Source organism: Empidonax traillii, unplaced genomic scaffold, assembly GCF_003031625.1.
Source record: "Empidonax traillii isolate 1590-97213 ecotype Southwest subspecies unplaced genomic scaffold, ASM303162v1 scaffold164:size861626, whole genome shotgun sequence".
NCBI classification, from domain to species: domain Eukaryota; kingdom Metazoa; phylum Chordata; class Aves; order Passeriformes; family Tyrannidae; genus Empidonax; species Empidonax traillii.
This window is the reverse complement of record NW_020955357.1, coordinates 631,528-648,637: the sequence shown is the minus strand read 5'-3', so window position 1 is coordinate 648,637 and position 17,110 is coordinate 631,528. Positions and strand designations below refer to the sequence as shown.

General features: G+C 36.8%; 1 protein-coding gene across 3 annotated transcripts in view; it reads right to left on the bottom strand.

Moving 5' to 3' along the window:
- The window catches only part of TTC7B (tetratricopeptide repeat domain 7B), a 138,674-nt gene that overhangs the window by 55,808 nt on the left and 65,756 nt on the right, over window positions 1-17,110 (bottom strand). For all 3 annotated transcript variants that reach the window (XM_027885326.1, XM_027885324.1, XM_027885325.1), the window contains exons 14-15: window positions 13,746-13,818; window positions 13,034-13,194 (exon numbers count right to left, since the gene is read on the bottom strand). In XM_027885326.1, the coding sequence (XP_027741127.1) occupies window positions 13,034-13,194; window positions 13,746-13,818 (234 nt within the window). The remainder of the gene's footprint in view (window positions 1-13,033; window positions 13,195-13,745; window positions 13,819-17,110) is intronic.

The window sequence follows — 17,110 nt, the reverse complement described above, 5'->3', positions numbered from 1 at the left end:
ATTACTTAAAAACACATGTAAAAAAGAGCAGGAGTTGGTGTAACAAAAATGTTGGAGGCTGGGCTACTAGTGCAGGATTCAATGTCCAGATAGCAGAGGAGAAATATACTTGTAAGAATTAAAGCAACACAGCATTTTGGTGCGTCCAGATGCACGTAGTACATATGCAACATCATCCCTGTTTCTTGTGCATTATGACAGTCAACGGACTGGATCGTTGCACATTTCCCAAAATACAAACAATAATCAAAGTATCATGAAAAAAATATTCACAATTCTAATAAGGAAATGCTAGGAAATTCTATCTAGTAAGGAAAAAAAGTACACTGTTGTTGGATTAAACAAAAAAAAATCTTTTGAATAGAAAAGGTTGCGTTTATAAAGCCACACAGAAAACTTTCCTGAATCCAAGAAATATCTGGACTATAAATCTTAAAAGAACTAAGACACTTCAGAAAACTGAAATGGGATATTAATAACAAAATGAAAACCTGTCAACAAATGGGGAAAGGAAGGGAAGGGAAAAGAAGCAATGGAAAGTAGGAATACGACGTGACAAACTGGTCTCCCAAACTAACTTAATTTTCCCCTGAAACATGGTTGGAGGTATGAGCAGCTCAGGGACAGGCATTACCAGGAAGGTTTTAGAAACCAAGAGGTAGAACATTTGTGAAAAGCTTTTCTGAAAGATCAGCTTTAAACATCTGTGGAAACAGCTCTTCTGGAATACAGCCTGCATTAGTAACACAGAGAATTTTAAACTTTACAGGGAGCTCTCCACACCTGGTTTTGATACACAATTAAAAATTATGACGAATGGATAAAATCTACTGAGTGATAGGATGATGAAAATTAAGCTGTACATTTAATGAGTATCACGAATTCTCTGTGTCAGTTTGTGAGAGTCAGAGGTTTAATCTACTGGCACGTGGTGACAGAGTAACCTTGACACAGTGGAACAGCAGTTGACTGAGAATGCAAAAATACTGAGGAAAAGATAATATTAAAAAAAGAAATGAAGAGTAGGACAACGTGTGTCAGAGATGCGTCAAACTGAAATAAATATAACAAATAAGAGCAGAAATCTGTTTGGGTCAAATCCTCTGGGGAAGGAAGTAGGTAAAACAGGCTCTTTTAAAGACCGAGTAATCGAGCATTTGTGGCAGCATCAGTATTTGACATGGATGCAGATCTTTACTGCCAGCTAAAAATAAAGTGAATTGTATCATTTTAGGAGACTAATTACCCAGACACAAAATGGAGAACAAATCAAACTCTTAAGTGGAAAGGCTTAGTTATTCTTGAAGCTAATAGCTGATAAATTTATGAAATAGCTACTGAAGCAGCAAATGACTCCATTACTTCAAGACTGTTCTCACTAACTAATGAGTACATTATAAAACAGCTGCTCATAACCTAATCCATATATTACAGGATATTTATTTAAATAAAGAATGAAAAATCCCCAAGGGGTTTATAACTAGGTCTTTGAATTTCAGTGCCAAACACCCACATTTTTTGATAGCAAAGGTTAGCAAAGATATCCAGAATGCAGCAGAAGCCTGGTGGTTAACAAAAAGATCTAAAACGTTTAGGGACCTGTATCTCAAGTTGTGTGCCAAGCCAATCACTGATTAACACTGTGCTAGTAAGACATCAGAAACACGCAGAGATCCTATCAAGAATAGCAGAGGACAGGAAGGTGAGAAAAAAATCAGCACAGAAGGCCACACTTTAGGTACCTAGTAAAAAGCAAAGCTAAACTACACCTGAACAGACCATTATTATACACAAAAGTTATAGTCTTTTAAAGCTTTTCTGCATTTAAGTAGGAAAAAAAAGAAAATGTGCATACTAAACAGGGACAAGGGGATGAAAATTAAGAATATCCATGAATTAATCCCCAATCTCCACCACAATCCTTACCTATGTTGTCTCAGATATGAAGAAAAAAATGGAGAATAAGAATGATTAAAGACTGATTGATGATAAAAGTTAAAGTAGTCAAAAATAATCCGTTTCTCAGAATTGTGGAAAGAGTAACATAAGATTGTTCTTTCTAAAGTAAAAACTTAAAAGAAAATAGCACTTCTGTAATGACTGGGGAACAGCAACTATATTGCCAATGCTTTTGTCAAGAGAAAAGGAGTATTAAATAACATCATTAATGAAAAAAAGGGTTATTGCTCAAGTTTAATAAAGAGATTGTACCAAACAACCTGTGTAACAGTTATTCCAAACCAGAGCTGCCTAAAAGCTGGGTTCATCAAGGTAAGACAGCTGTGAAGAGGCCAGATGCAATTCAGGGAGGCACTCGCTGGAGCAGAAAGAGAAAGACACAGTGCCATTATACAATACCCCAGTGAGACCACATCTGGAATGTTATATGTAATTCTCATTGTAAGAGTCAGAACTACACACATGAGGAATTTCAGATTGGAGCAGCTGCAGAGAAAGGTTGCAAGGGTGATCTATTGACTGGAAACTGCAGAGTACAAAAAATAGTCCATTTAGTTAGTCTAGCAAAAAAAAAAAAAGCCAAGAAGAGGTACAAATTCTATCTCTACAGATGAGACAAGCACCGTGAAGGGAAAAGAATAACTCATCTAGAGGATAATGTTTCCACAAAAATGAGTATATATAAAGACCATTCAGACTATTAAAACATTAAGAGTGGAAATTAGATCTCAAGATTATAAATGAAATCTTAGAAAAGACTGCTTCCTCACTGTTTATTTTGGATCGACTGCAGTAAAGGTGGAGCAAGTAACTTAGCTTCTTAAAATACAGCCGATAAGTTCATGAAAACTATTACAGACAGGAAAACTGCAAGAATGGCACTTTGTGTCTTCTGAAATTCTTGCTCCTGCTTTATTTCCTAATCAGTACAAACTACTCTAATTAATCCATGATCTGAGGCTTTCTCTACTAGCCAACCAGTGTAATATGTAGCAAAGAACTTGTGAATCTTCGAAATAAAATTGCTGTCCAAATTATGCCTCCTTCTCCTCAGCCAGTTTGTTTCACTTTTTGAAATGAAATACCCAGATGCCACAGCCACCAATTCCCTTCTACCGTAACTCTCTTATAACATCAGAAGATCAACAGGAGTTAATCTGTCCAATACTGGTTTAAGCTATTGAAGCATTTCTTATCTGCTGAAGGAAGGAAAAATTCGAAGTACTGAAGACCGAGCTCTGCTGTGTGACAAGTAACACTACTGAGAACTCTTAGTTCTTTCAGGGAACAGGTATTGCTCACCTTGAGCATCATTTTAAAACCAGCTGTTTTGCTTTAGGGATAAAGCAAGCAATTTCTGCAAGTTGTTTATACGTATAAGCACACGGATCCAAGCACACCTGGATCAGCTACAGCTGGATACCAGCATTCCACGCACTACTGCATGGATGAGACTGGCCCTTCATTCTGCAATTCCTTTTTCAAACCTAGGAACATGATGTGTTGTCCGTCACTCTTCCACCAGACCTGCTGTGCGCAACACTTGAAGTATGTGCTTTGAAAATTGTTAGTCCTTCAGGGTAAAACACCAAAAGCCTTGCTGAGAACCCTAAGAATCACCCTAGGAAACTAAAAATCAAATCTGCTTGTTTAGAATGTAGAATTAAAAATGCAACTACTGTGGTTTATGTTTAACCTACTTCGAGTAAACTTAGTAAGTTTTAACAGAACGTTTTTAAGTAGTTTAATTAACAGTTTGCATTTTTAACTTCAGCTAACAGTATTTTTTTACATGACAATCAATTATTAAAAGATGTTAGGAAATAATTAACATACTGGGAGTCCCATAAATATGGTTACAACCAACAAGCAAGCCATACAGAAAGTATCAAACAGTTTGATCTCCCTGACAACAATAGCTTAAGTAGGAGAATAAACTTTATATATAATCAACTCTGATATATAGCCTGTTACTTATTAGAGTATAAAAAAAAGGTGACAAACACCAGTTCTATGTGGAGTTATATAATATTTCATTTTTGTTTCACAAGTAAGTGTCCATTTGACATATGCCACAACTTCAAATCCTGGAATGCGAGAAAATGTCAAAAGAAGTTATTCTACTTTTAAAACCAGGCACTATATTAAAAAAGGAAAAAGAAACAAAACCCAAACACAAACAACTCCCCCCTCCCCCAAAAAAAACCCACAAAAAATCCCCTCACCAAGTCTAATCATATGACTTGTAAAATCTTAGACTAACTAGTTTGACAATAATTCTGTACTTCAAAAAAAAAAAAAAAAAAAAAGGATGATGCAGAATATAACACTAAAAATCTGAACTCTGCAAATAAACCTTTTTTAATAGACAACATAGGTTTCTTTTCATAAGATCTGAATGTAAGGGAAAAACAATTATGGTGATGTAAAATATTTACATGTATATTTCATATAGTTGAATCTCATTTCTGTAACAAACTGTCATAGTGTCAATTGCTTGTGCAAATTAAATCAGGTTAACACTGGGACCCCACAGAGTAATTCAAGTGGGAAAGCAGTACACAGAATGCATAAAATGAATTAAGCTGGAACAAATATTATTCAATAGTGATTATCTGTAAGAATCTAAATCCTTAATGAAGTGTAGCAAGTCATTTCTTGCACTCGACAATTACATATATAGGAAAAACCTCTGATGACTGTTACAGGAAACAGAAAAGATAAGAGGAAGTAGGAAGAAGTCACACTTGGTAAGTTCAGTTTCTCAATGTCAGTACGTTTTATCAGCAAGTGCCCTTTTAAAAATCTTGTAATGCTTCATAAATACATGATTTAGAAGAAAAAAAAAAGTTAAAATTAGAAGAAAATCCTAATCTTCCTAGTGTTTATTTCATCCACAGTTCAGATTTTGACAGTTCACTGTCTGCAAGTTAGTAGCTTCTTTTAGAAGGAGGAGCTAGGGTTGACTGCTTTAAGATCCTTCACTTGGGAATTTCAATGGCATCCAACAGGACTCTAATTTACATGTAATATATCCTCCTGATGAAAAGATCCTTATAAAGCACAGTAGGAAACTTTCCAAACAAACTGTTCAGCAGCATGGCTTAATAGCTGTCAAGCCACATTTCTTTTTAAAATCACAATATACAGCAATTGGAACAAATACAGCCTTTGCAATCTATACGTGGAAACACATACTAAAGCAAAGAAGAATGTTAGCAAACAGGTAGTTTAATTGAAGTCCCCAGTGAAGCCATTATGCTGAAAATAATTAACACAATCCTTTCCAAGAGACATGATGCAGTTGGTTCTCTGTATAATGCAGTAATAAATGACACTGAAATATTTTTTGCACTTGTTCATGTTATGAAAACTGGTTACAGTGCAACTGAAAGACCAGAGCACATGCCTTTACTGTCAGCAAGTATGGTGACATTCTTATCAGAAAGGATGTCTGGAGATGGTTTTATTACAGAAGCCAGCATCAAGAGTATGAAGTCACCAGTATCACAGAGAGCTTAGCAAAGAATTATATAAAAATCAATGGCTAGAAACCAATAAGGGATCGATTAAAATTAAAACCAAAAATGCAGTCTTAATGAAAAGTGCAACCGAAACAAGCTACCACATGCTGGAACGGTTTCTCCAGGTTTTGCTGTGTTCATAACAAGATTGAATGTCCTCTGGAAGGTATGCTTTACCGAAACCTTTATTCATAGAAAAAGTAAAGTAAAGTAAATTTAGAGACTTTTAATATATAGACAATCAGGTGCTTTAAAATTTGATCCTCCTGGCTTCAAACTTTGAATTCAAACATTCAGTTTTGACAGCTGTCCCTTCAACACTTGCTGTAGAAAGCTTATGGCTTCACATTACTCAGCTCTCAAACACCTGCCTGATCACCAAAACACAAAATGACACAGTTGCAAAAATTCAACTTCCAGAGAGAATGACAACATGAAACTAAATAGAATATGGAAGACATACCGTTTTATATAGGATTTATTTACACGATCAGTGATCTTAGATGCAACACTTCTGCCACCATGATAATTTAAGCACAGAAAGAAACTTTTAGAGATGTCTGCTGCAATTACAAAGTGAACTGCTGCGCACTCTAATCCATTCTGAGCATTCAAGAAAAGTCTTATTATCAGGAAAGATGTAAGTAGTTAATTATAAAACATCAAAAATCATCATTTGTGAGTTCCTTGAAATCACTGTATGCCCAAAACAGGCAACAAGAGATCAAACAAAAAAATCTAGTTTTTGTAAAAACTCCAGAAAACCATTCAACTTAAAAAAAAATATAATATATATATAATATATATAAATATATATAAATATATATATACATATATAAAATATATAAAAAATATCCTAAACTGTTTCTCAATCAATCACCAAACCTTCTCCAAATCTGGCTGCACAGATCCCAAGTACTGGGAAACTCATACACATACAGAAAAATGGATGAAATAAAAATGGGCTGTCCAGATTGCTATTTGAAGCATGACTCTCAACCAAGCAAAAGAAGCAAAAGAAACCAGCCCTCAAGCACCAAAATAAGACAGTTTTGTGAAAATCATGAATAGGTATACTTGGTGTGCATTGGATGGCCTTCCCTGCACCCTTTGAAACATTATTCCCCATATATTTGTTCATAAAGCAGTTCATCTTCTGGCTTTTGGTGTAGTGTATGTAAACTGTATTCCATATTATGAACTCAATGTCCTTAAGAAAATGTAAATCTGTAAACTATAATAAAGATAGTTTCTGACTAAAGCCAGAACAAATTAGTTATACTTGAAAACTTTTTGTTTTCCTGCCTTGAATACCCTGCAGCAGCCAGCTCATGACCCAAACTGGGACTCTTTCAATCAAGTTTCAAAGAATAATCTACAGTCTAGCAACTATAATTCAGGGATAAGGCCCTGAGGCCAATGACCAATTTGTTATATAAAGTAATATCTACCTACAAACAATGTCTTTTTAATGGATCATTCAGTAAAAGCATATAACAATAACTAAAGGGGAAGGGGAGTTGGAAGAGCCCAGAATAAAAAGAAAAAACATAATCAAACTATATTGTCTTTCATGACTTACTGAAAAATAATTCCTGAAATCTAATTCATTTAACTCCCAAGACAAACAGGATCAAAGAGGAACGGATTTGAAAAAGCATGTTGTCAAATGTTGACTGTATAAACAACCTGAAAGACATGATTTTGGCAAGCACAGCACATCACTACTTCTTGTCCAATCTTATATTACCATCCTTTCCTCAAATAATTCCCAGTGCTCCATTTATCAAGAAAAAAATCCAAAACACAAAAGCCTAAGTTTTACCAGCACCACACACTGCAGTGCAACTATAACCGACCCTGGGAAAGCAGGATAGCATCGTCTATTCCCTTCAGTTGATAAATATCCTTGTGTCCCACAAAACATCAGTGTATGTCTCATCCTATATTGCCTCTACCAACCAGCTCTTCTTTTATGCCACCTGAACAGCTCCCAGATGGAAACAGGTTCATTACTCAATGAACTGAGAGAGATGTCAAAAGGCCCTGTGATTCTGGGAAATCTAATGTAGCTCAGTAGAGCCCTTGAGGGTCACGAAGGAAAGGATTTAGTAGTTTTCAGAGGAATGACATATTGGCCTGATGATTCTGTGAAATATTCTCAGAGAAAAAAAATTGCCATCACACTTCAAGAAATGTAAATGTTTAAACTGTGAACTTAGTCTTCAGTTGTCTTCAAACCTGTTACCATATGTCTTTCCTTTTTGAGTGTACTTAACATTAAAATAACATGCTTGCACTTCTCAAATAACCCATCTGTTGTTCCCTACTTCTGCTACTTTAAAAGCTTGTCAGCTGCTCTCTATTGCAGTTCCAATTTTCAGCATAAAATTAGCAATTTACTATTTATTTTGCCTAATTACACTAATTTCAGGCACTATATTCATCTTTAAGTGCTCTAACACTTGAAATAATGAGGGAACTCCAGTCAATATTAAGAAAACAATATCCCTAGTATTTCATTAAGAAACCTAACTCTGTCCCTCTTGACTGAGAATCTACTTTTGACTAACCATGAGTTAGAAACAGACAGAAGTGTCACTTCAAGATTTCACAACATTCAAAAGACCACTAAGATATAAATTCCTTGTAACAAGCAAATAAAAAGAGGAAAGAGTAAGAGAAAGGAGTTTGTACATAATGCTCCTCAGGTAATCACATATATACTATATCTATTGCACAAGATTTATAAGCCCAGTAGGAACCAATGCAACACAACCACCATTACCCTGCATATCCTTGAACACACCCTCAGACTGTAATGCACACCTCTGGGACTGCTTATACATTCAGAGGAGGAAATCAATGGAATAATATAGATAAAACTCAAGGAAAACCCAAGCAACCAAGACCTCAAGCACCCCTCACAGTTAAGTACTTTAGTAATTTAGGATACATCGTAGTTCCTTCCTACCTACTCTCCTTGCATTCCGGGTAGCACATACCCTGCCTCTGTTTCAGGAGGAGAAATGGATCATCACACCCAGCTTTCCACATATTTTAACAGCTGGGACCCCGAGTGGCACCATTTGTCAAGATGGAGAAGAACTGAACTTCACATTTCTACTATTGGGACAAGTTGTCTAATGAAAGGGGAAAAACATGTAACTTTAATGAATTCAAATGCAGCAGCACCTGACTAACTATTCAGGATTTTATGGTGCTGGCACTTTACTCCCACCCATCTCATCGAAGTACAGTATTTGTAATCTTTTAAGTACTTAATCTGTTCAGCAATCTTTTATCTAGACGGTTTTTTGTCCCTGGATCAAAGCATGCTCAGATTTCCAGGGCCTTCAGAGGTAGCATTTAAAAGGAGATTGCTAGTACTACTCTGAAAAACACAACTAACTTGTTTCTAAGTAGAGCGGCTACAACCTATCAATTTAAGCTGACAAAAAGTTGGAACCAGTAGTGCTGTAGATATTCAGCAAATATTTTAAATTTTTATGATCTCTGAAAAACATTACTACATACCTATTTCACTTCCAGGGGTTTCTTAGATTTTCACCAATATTTTTCCCAATAACTCTTAAGGTCTCAGAGCAGACTGTGTATGTTCACAAATTAATGAATAAAGGAAGAACAATCAACACTCTATTCAAAGAAAAAGCTATACCTTGCTGCTAACAGCCCAATGTGTCTGCTCATTCCTTCCACTCCTTTAGATAATGATGAGACATAATTCTTTGGCTCTGAGGAGTTTCTTTCTTTCTCCTTACTGACCTTGAGGCATCCATGGCAAAACCATTATCTGACTGGCCAACTGTCAGCTTTGTAAGGCAGGAAGGTTAAGGCTAACTTAAGATACAAAGGTATGCTTGCCGTACACCTCAAATATTGAACACAAATTCTAGGAATGCATCAGGCTTTCAGATGTAAAAAACTGACAGACAACGTATTTACTGAGTGATTACAACAGAAGAGTGCTGGAAAGTATCCACTTCCCAGCATGACTCACCATGTATCCAATAACTTCCTTTCAACCTCTGGAATTTTATGAAGATGCTGTATTATAAATTTCTGAAAATGTAGAATCTTTTTAAAGAAAAGCAAAACAAAAGAACATACAGCTGTGAAGAGGCCAGGACATCACTCAGTGCAGCAATGCAATTACAGCATATAGAGACATGCAGACATATATTGCTATTCCAACAATGGAAGAAATAAGAAATAACATAAATCACAAGCTCTATGTTTTACTTTAATACTTCCAAGTATAGAGGTTTATTATGCTGCAAAGCCACCAAAGTATCCATTTGCATAAGGCTGAGGTAACGGAGTTGTCCTAGTTACAGGGGCCAGGACCAGTTTATTGCTATGTGGGTATAACTAAAACTGTGTATTCTGCACCCTCTGTGTAATTTCTGACAGACTGTTAATAAATGGATCATTTGCAGCAGCTGACTGGGGCACACGTGGCACCTCGGGCTACAAGCTGGGTGTTAAAGAAACCCTGCGAGGCAGGGCAGTGTTCACACCAATGACTCAGCCCCCAGTCCAAGGGGGCATCTCTGCTAATGGGTCACAATGGATTGGTAAAACAGGCAGCTACAATGACCTAGACCACCAAAGATTCCAAAAATATCCCATGACTCACAAAGCCAAATCACCCGTTGTGAAACTCCCTGTCCTGTGGAGAGGTACTGGGCATTCCCACCTGAACCTAACCATATATAAACTTCGGGGTTTGGGACATGTGGTACCACTCATAAGATCCAGAGGAGGACTGGAACTTCAACAGGACTGCAACTGCCACTCTCAACACGACTGTGATCATTACTCTGACAGAACTGCGACCATCATCTGGACCAACAGGTTTCCTTTCCTTTAACTTTGCACCCAGGGGCCCACGTGATGTTCAGCACTGGGGTTGTTGAATACCATTCTGTTCTTGTCCCAGGGTGCGGGGTTATACATTCGTCTTTGGGGGTTAAAACCAGTTTTTTCTTCTGTATCACTGTATTTATTGTAATGCTTTTAGTAAACTGTAACTTGTAATTGTGACTTGTAATCTCTTGAGTTTCTCCCACCAGTTTACTTTTAAACCAGCACAGGAGTCTAACAGGAAATACAGAGAATACCTAGAAAACTTGTAGTATTTACTTATTAGGATTGCAGACACAACTAAAACATAAAGCATAAAGATAACTGAAGTGTTTACAAAAACCAACAAAGCACCACAAGTGAATGATCAAATGTTTCAGTGTATTTAAAAATTAGCAAGCTGTAGGGGAACACAAGAGGATCTCTTCCCAGTCTGCTAGGAAATACCATGAGATTATATTGTTCATATAAGTTGCAAAATAAGAAAATGGACTCAGTGACAAACTAAGCACTTGTGTTTTGTATTTTATATATATGCACATACACAGAGCTTCAGATACAGTGTTCAAGAATAGACTGTAAACCTGAGATTTTGCTGATAAATCCTTGCAAAAATAACCCAGTTACGTGAAGGAATCAATCTAAATTTATATTATTGATCAGATGTGTCTGGCTGGCTGTCAGTATCAACTGCAGAGAGCAGCCAAGAAATCTCAGTCATATTTTTTACTTCTCTGGGAACTTGATGGCACTAAAAACCAGACTCTAAAAGACTTCCTAGAGATACATATAGCTATGTGGCACTTTGGATTCTTCAGCAATTGCTGCCACATCTGATGGTGATTCCTAATGCCAAGATATTCCTCTCAAATTCCCTGATGTGCTCCAGTAGACTGTAACACAGTACACTGTAACACAGTACACTGTGTATGGCCACAGTGTTTGCACAACAGGACTAATGATTTAAAATCACTATTATGACTCATATGATTAATAACACATACATGAACACAAAGATCAATACTGTAATGAACAACTTGGGCAATGTGTTTAACCAGAGTTGCAGTATAAACAAGTCTGGAAAGACCATGAACCACATTTGAAAAACCCATAAACACCTTTTGAACGCCCACAAGAGTAATTGTGTTTTACTGAATGAACGTTTGTTCTCGCATTACAACAGAGATTAATGCCATAGGGAGCTCTCTTACAACAACCCAGAATTCTCAAACTACAGTTTCAGACATACTTCTAGACAAGTTATCTCTGGGAGATAAAGCAGCCTTGTCTGTTATTTACACTGCCACTAAGCAGCAGAAAACGAAACAAGAACAGACAGAAGATGACAGTCATAGTGCTTTGAGCATATCTGCCTTTAACAATAATAGGGTACAGAATTAGGTTGCTGATACTTCAATTGCATCTCAAACCATGACTTGCTGACACGTCCCTTGGTCCTGAGGAAAGCACAGATAGGTTTGAGAGAGGAACTGCTGGATAATTCTGAAATCATGAAGCATGTGTAGAAGCCCCTGATAACGACCAAGACAAGTCATAGGTGTGTGGATAAACTAAGAAGTGAGGAACAGCAAAAGGCCACAAAAGGATTTACACAGAACTGGCTGTAAGCCACAGAAGTTGTGAGGAGAGATGATATCAGCAGAGATCTTGGTCAGATTTATGAGGAAAAAGGCAACAGTGTCTTACACTGACAGTCAAAAGGAGAACTGAAATGTGAAGGAACAGGAAGGAAAACCACTGCAATCTCTATTTTCAAAATAATAATTCTTAAAGAAATCCTATTTTTTTGTATGTTGATATAATAACAATTTATGATACAAGCCAGTCATTTAAAAGTTAATAATGAGATACTTCAAAAAAAGTGTCTAAATAAGCATGTAGGATATTTGTAATAATATGGATTACAACCTTAGTGACAGTTGGTGAAGACTGGAAAGTTGGAAGATTGGAAGTTAATGGAAGCAGTCCCTGAGATATTTAACTGTAAAGCATTTAATGAGACTTTCATAAGAAAATAAATAATAAAATAAAAACCTAAAAAAGTACAGAACCCAAGTGTATTTTCAAATGTTCTCAACATGAAAAATAAACAGAGAGAACGATTTCTTTCTCGAACAAGAGAACATTTACCAAACATGCTTCTTCCCTGATTACTTGTTTAGTTATCCATCAGCCAACTTCAGATGACTGGTTATTATTCAGGCACCACAGGAGATTCTCTGTTATGATGTATTTTACAGAGCAGATTCCATACAATATGCACAGAGCTATCTGTAGGATGGAATAAATCTATGCCAGCTAATAGTAACATCCTGTTTATCCTTCTTGGAATATTGCAAAAAAACAGAAGACACAAACATACTATAAAGCATGCAACAGGGAGAAATTATCTACATATAGAAAAAAACCATAATAAGATCAACTATACAGCTCTGTCCTCCCTTCCAAACCAAATCCTTAATCACAATTTAACGAGCCTTTAATAAAGAGAATTGCATTAAATTGGCAGGAGGGAAGACTACTGTAAAAAAAAAAAAAAAGACCAAATTTCAAATCCCTCCCCTCTTGAAATGAATGAGATGAGAATCTAAGAAAAATAAGTATGAGAGAGAGTGCAGAAAGCAAACATGACATTCACTCACATAAAATTTTCTGGATATTCACTCAAGGCCATATCAATGATATTCAAAGCATCATGATAATGTTTCTGTGCTGACAGTAAGAGTGCAAGGAGATGAAGAGAGTTGGCATCATCTCCTTGTAGTTGCAGAGCCTGACGAACATAACCCAAAGCTTCTGGTATCTGATTTGGGAAAAAAAAAAAAAGAAAAAAGCACCACTATTAAAAGTATTGCCTATTACTTACTGTACATCCATAAAATTTTCAAAAACACATAACATGTAGAATTCTATACACTCCTGTATTCAGAAAGGGCACGGATCTTAGCAGATACTCAAGATTTAAGCACTTTCAACATCATTAAAGATCAGATTTAAGAGTTCCACTCTCCAGGATCTGAGCAGAGATCACACGTAAATAGGTAAAAACATGGTAAAAACTGTTGTTTTTTTTTTTTTCTCTCCATCTAGCAACATAAATGCTGAAGTAAGTGGATTTACTTATGTCTTATTTCTGATCCTAGAACTGGAAATACAGGTAGAACTTCAGAGAAATCTACAGATAAGACCAAGGGTGTTTGGAGAGAGTACTTCAGGGTTTTTTTTTTACATATGCATATAGGCACAAGGAAAACCAGGTTTTTATTGAAGAAATCTTCACCTGTATTCATCAGCAGATAGAAATTCTAATCCTCATATGACAGCATGATGCTGCACTTTTAAAACAAAACTAACCTGTCTGGATATGGCAAGCTGCAGCGCCAAGTAAAATGCTGCCAGATGATCTGTTGGAGACAAACTGTGAGCCCTTAAAAACAAAGAAACAAAATATAAAAACAGTGAGTTTTGCCCCTGTTCAGACAGGTCAGACATACCCACAAATGGATATATATTTATTTATTCATATTCGTATCTCTTTTAACAACCCGTATGCTCATATTTTGATTGAAGCAGTGTTCATTCAGCAACTTTTCACATACTGGTAATCATTGGTGATTTAAAGGAAGCACTTTGGGACATTAAAATTAATTTTAATAGAAATTAATTTGTAATTTTAGTATAAATCCATAAAGTCAGCAATACAAAATGATTCGTCAAATTTATTATACTCCTAAGCAAATACTAGATGTAATTACTTCAGAATAGTCATAATAAAAATTAATTAAATGAAGCTTTCTAACACAAAAAGGAAAAAAAAATCCAAACACAAATCCCCCAAAACAACATGCCTTCAAAGAGAAGAATTATATCATCTGCACAAGAAGTACCCAAGCAATCACACTGAATGTGGCAGGATGGTCCTGAAACACAGAACTCAAAGAGGAAGAGTAGCAGAACAGCAGGTCAGAGTTTTGTTCATTCCCAGACTCACAAAGTTCAAGCACATTTTCAGTCTAGCACAGTAAGCCTCCTAGGAAGCCTGTTATTTCTTGGCTTTAAGTTGCTTTAACACTAAGTTAGGAGAGCATCTTGTTATCACAGAATCATTAAAGTTGGAAACCACCCCTGTAAGATCATCAAGTCCAACCATCAGCCAGCACCATCACCACATTCACCACTAAACCATATCTTCAAGTGCCATATCCATATGTATTTTGAACACTTCCAGGGATGATAACTCCAATACTTCCCTGGTCATCCTGTTCCAATGCTTGACAACTCCTTCCATGAAGAAATTTTCCCTAATATCTAAGCTAAATCTCCCCTGGTGCAACTTGAGGCCATTTTCTCTCATTCTGTCAGTTGTTAATTGGGAGAAAAGACTGACCTCCACCTGTCTACAATCTCCTTCCAGGTAGCTGTAGAGAGCAATAAGGTCCCCCACGGGCCTCCTCTTCTCCAAGCTGAACAACCCCAGCTCCCTCAGCCACCTTTCACCTCAATGTCCTTCTTGTCCTGAGGGGCCCAAACATGAACACAGAATTCAAAGTGTGGCCTCACTGGTGCCAAATACAGAGGGACAATCACTGCCCTGGTCCTGCTGGCCACACTATTCCTGATACAAGCCAGGATGTCACTGGCCTTCTTGGCCACCTGGGCACACTGCTGGCTCATGTTCTGCTGGCTGTTGACCAGCACCCCCAGGTCCTTTCCCACTGAGCAGTTTTCCAGCCTCTCTGCCCCAAGCCTGTAGCGTTGCATGGGGTTGTTGTGACGCAAGTGCTGGGCCCAGCACTTGGCCTTGTTGAACCTCATAACATTGGTCTTGGCCCATCAATCCAGCCTGTCCAGACCCCTCTGCAGAGCCTTCCTACCCTCCACCAGATCAACATTCCCACCCAATTTGGTGTCGTCAGTGAAAGGACTGAGGGTGCACTTGATCTTCTCATCTGGATCATTGATGAAGATGTAAAACAGGGCTGCCCTCAATACTGAGGGGGAAGACCACCTGTGAGCAGCTTCAGCTGGATTTACTTGCTGTGTTGCAACGTAAAAGAAATCTAGGCTGGACAGTTTCTCTATCACAGCATTACAGTAAAAGGCTGCATAAGATCTGACTCATCATGAACCTATTTTTGAAGTTCAGATGCAGAAGTTTATGCTGATGATCTTTTTAGCAAGTAGAAGTTTCGCTGACAAAAGCACTGAGATGCCCAATAGCAGAAGTGTTTTTCTGATTACTCACTCTCAAAATATTTCTAACTACTGCAAGTAATCCCAGTTACTGAAACACAAAATAACTTTTTTCCATCTTTTTAAAAAATTTTGTTTGTTTTCTTGTTTTTAATGTTTTGGTCAAATGTACACTCTGAGTCTTATTTATTGTATTATCCTATAGAAGTTGTTCTTGTAATACACTCTACTATTTTCCCCCGTAGTACAATCTTTCTGCTTTTGAGCAGGGCAATGTTTGAGCATAAGAACAAAAAAAACTTATGGCTGTACCCCAAAATGATGTGTAGTAAGTACTGGGCAGCAAAACTGGAACTAATTTTTTATTTCTATTTGTTTCAATCTTCCAGAATGCTCATTTAGCAATAGGATGTGTAATAATCATCTTTGGAATATCTAATGAGTCATCTCCATTGGGATGAAATAACAAAATTGACCTTCAAATCATAACAATCACAAAGAGAACCTTCTGCTTGTGACCTGTGCATTTCTGTCTTCCTGAATTCAAAGAGTTGTAAAGCTTCTTCAGTTTAGCAACTACACCAAGCATGCTTCGAATTATTTTCAAGTTATTAAGGAACAGTTTCATATTTGGTAACTTCACCTCTAAATTGGAGATCAGAGGGACAGAAAACCCTGTCCAGGACCAGTCCTTTTATAATTTAAGTTCATAAATTAAGCAATACTAAGTGAGAACAAGAGGTTTTAACTTAGAGAGTACTTGTTCAGTCACCCAAGCTCCAGACAGTGAAAGAATAAAGCTGTTACTATCTATCTACCATTTGGTGAGTTGTGTGAAACTTTAATTCACACCAACCACAGGAAAAGCACTGAAAGTCTTCCAAACTAAAAAAAAAAAAGTCAAACAAACACCCACTCAGTACTGTGTGAAGACAGTAACAAGCACCTTCTTGACTGACCACTATCACCAACTGGTAAGCCTTGAAATCTGGCTCAGACAAGGGTCCAAAACACAACCGTATTTCTTCAGGTCAAATATTTCTTCAGGAATTGGTCCTCAAGGTAAATGATTAAAAAATTCCCCAATAAAAAAAATTAAAGCAAATGACACATCAAAATACTGAGTCCAGTAGAGGCTGCTTGCTTTATGTAGGGGATGAGTGGAGAATTTCAACTTCCATCTCCTAGAAGACATTTATTTTTCACATGTGGGAAGAGAAAGTGGGCATGACTCTGGCATGTTGAACATAATATACTCTCTGTGGTAGCAAATTTTCAGTACCATGCTATATTTATGTTACCAAAGTAAGGAACCAGAAACATTATCAATCATATCAGAGTGTATTTCCAGTACAGCTGATCTATGAGATACAAGTCTCTCTATGAATACAAGTGGGGAATATGTTAATATAGAGAACAAACTCCTTTAAAAACATATTTTCCATTTTCTTAGAAGGCAGCTATGGGGTTTTTGAGATAGTTATTTTGGAGGACCAAACCATTCTACTCAAGATTCTGTATGGAGT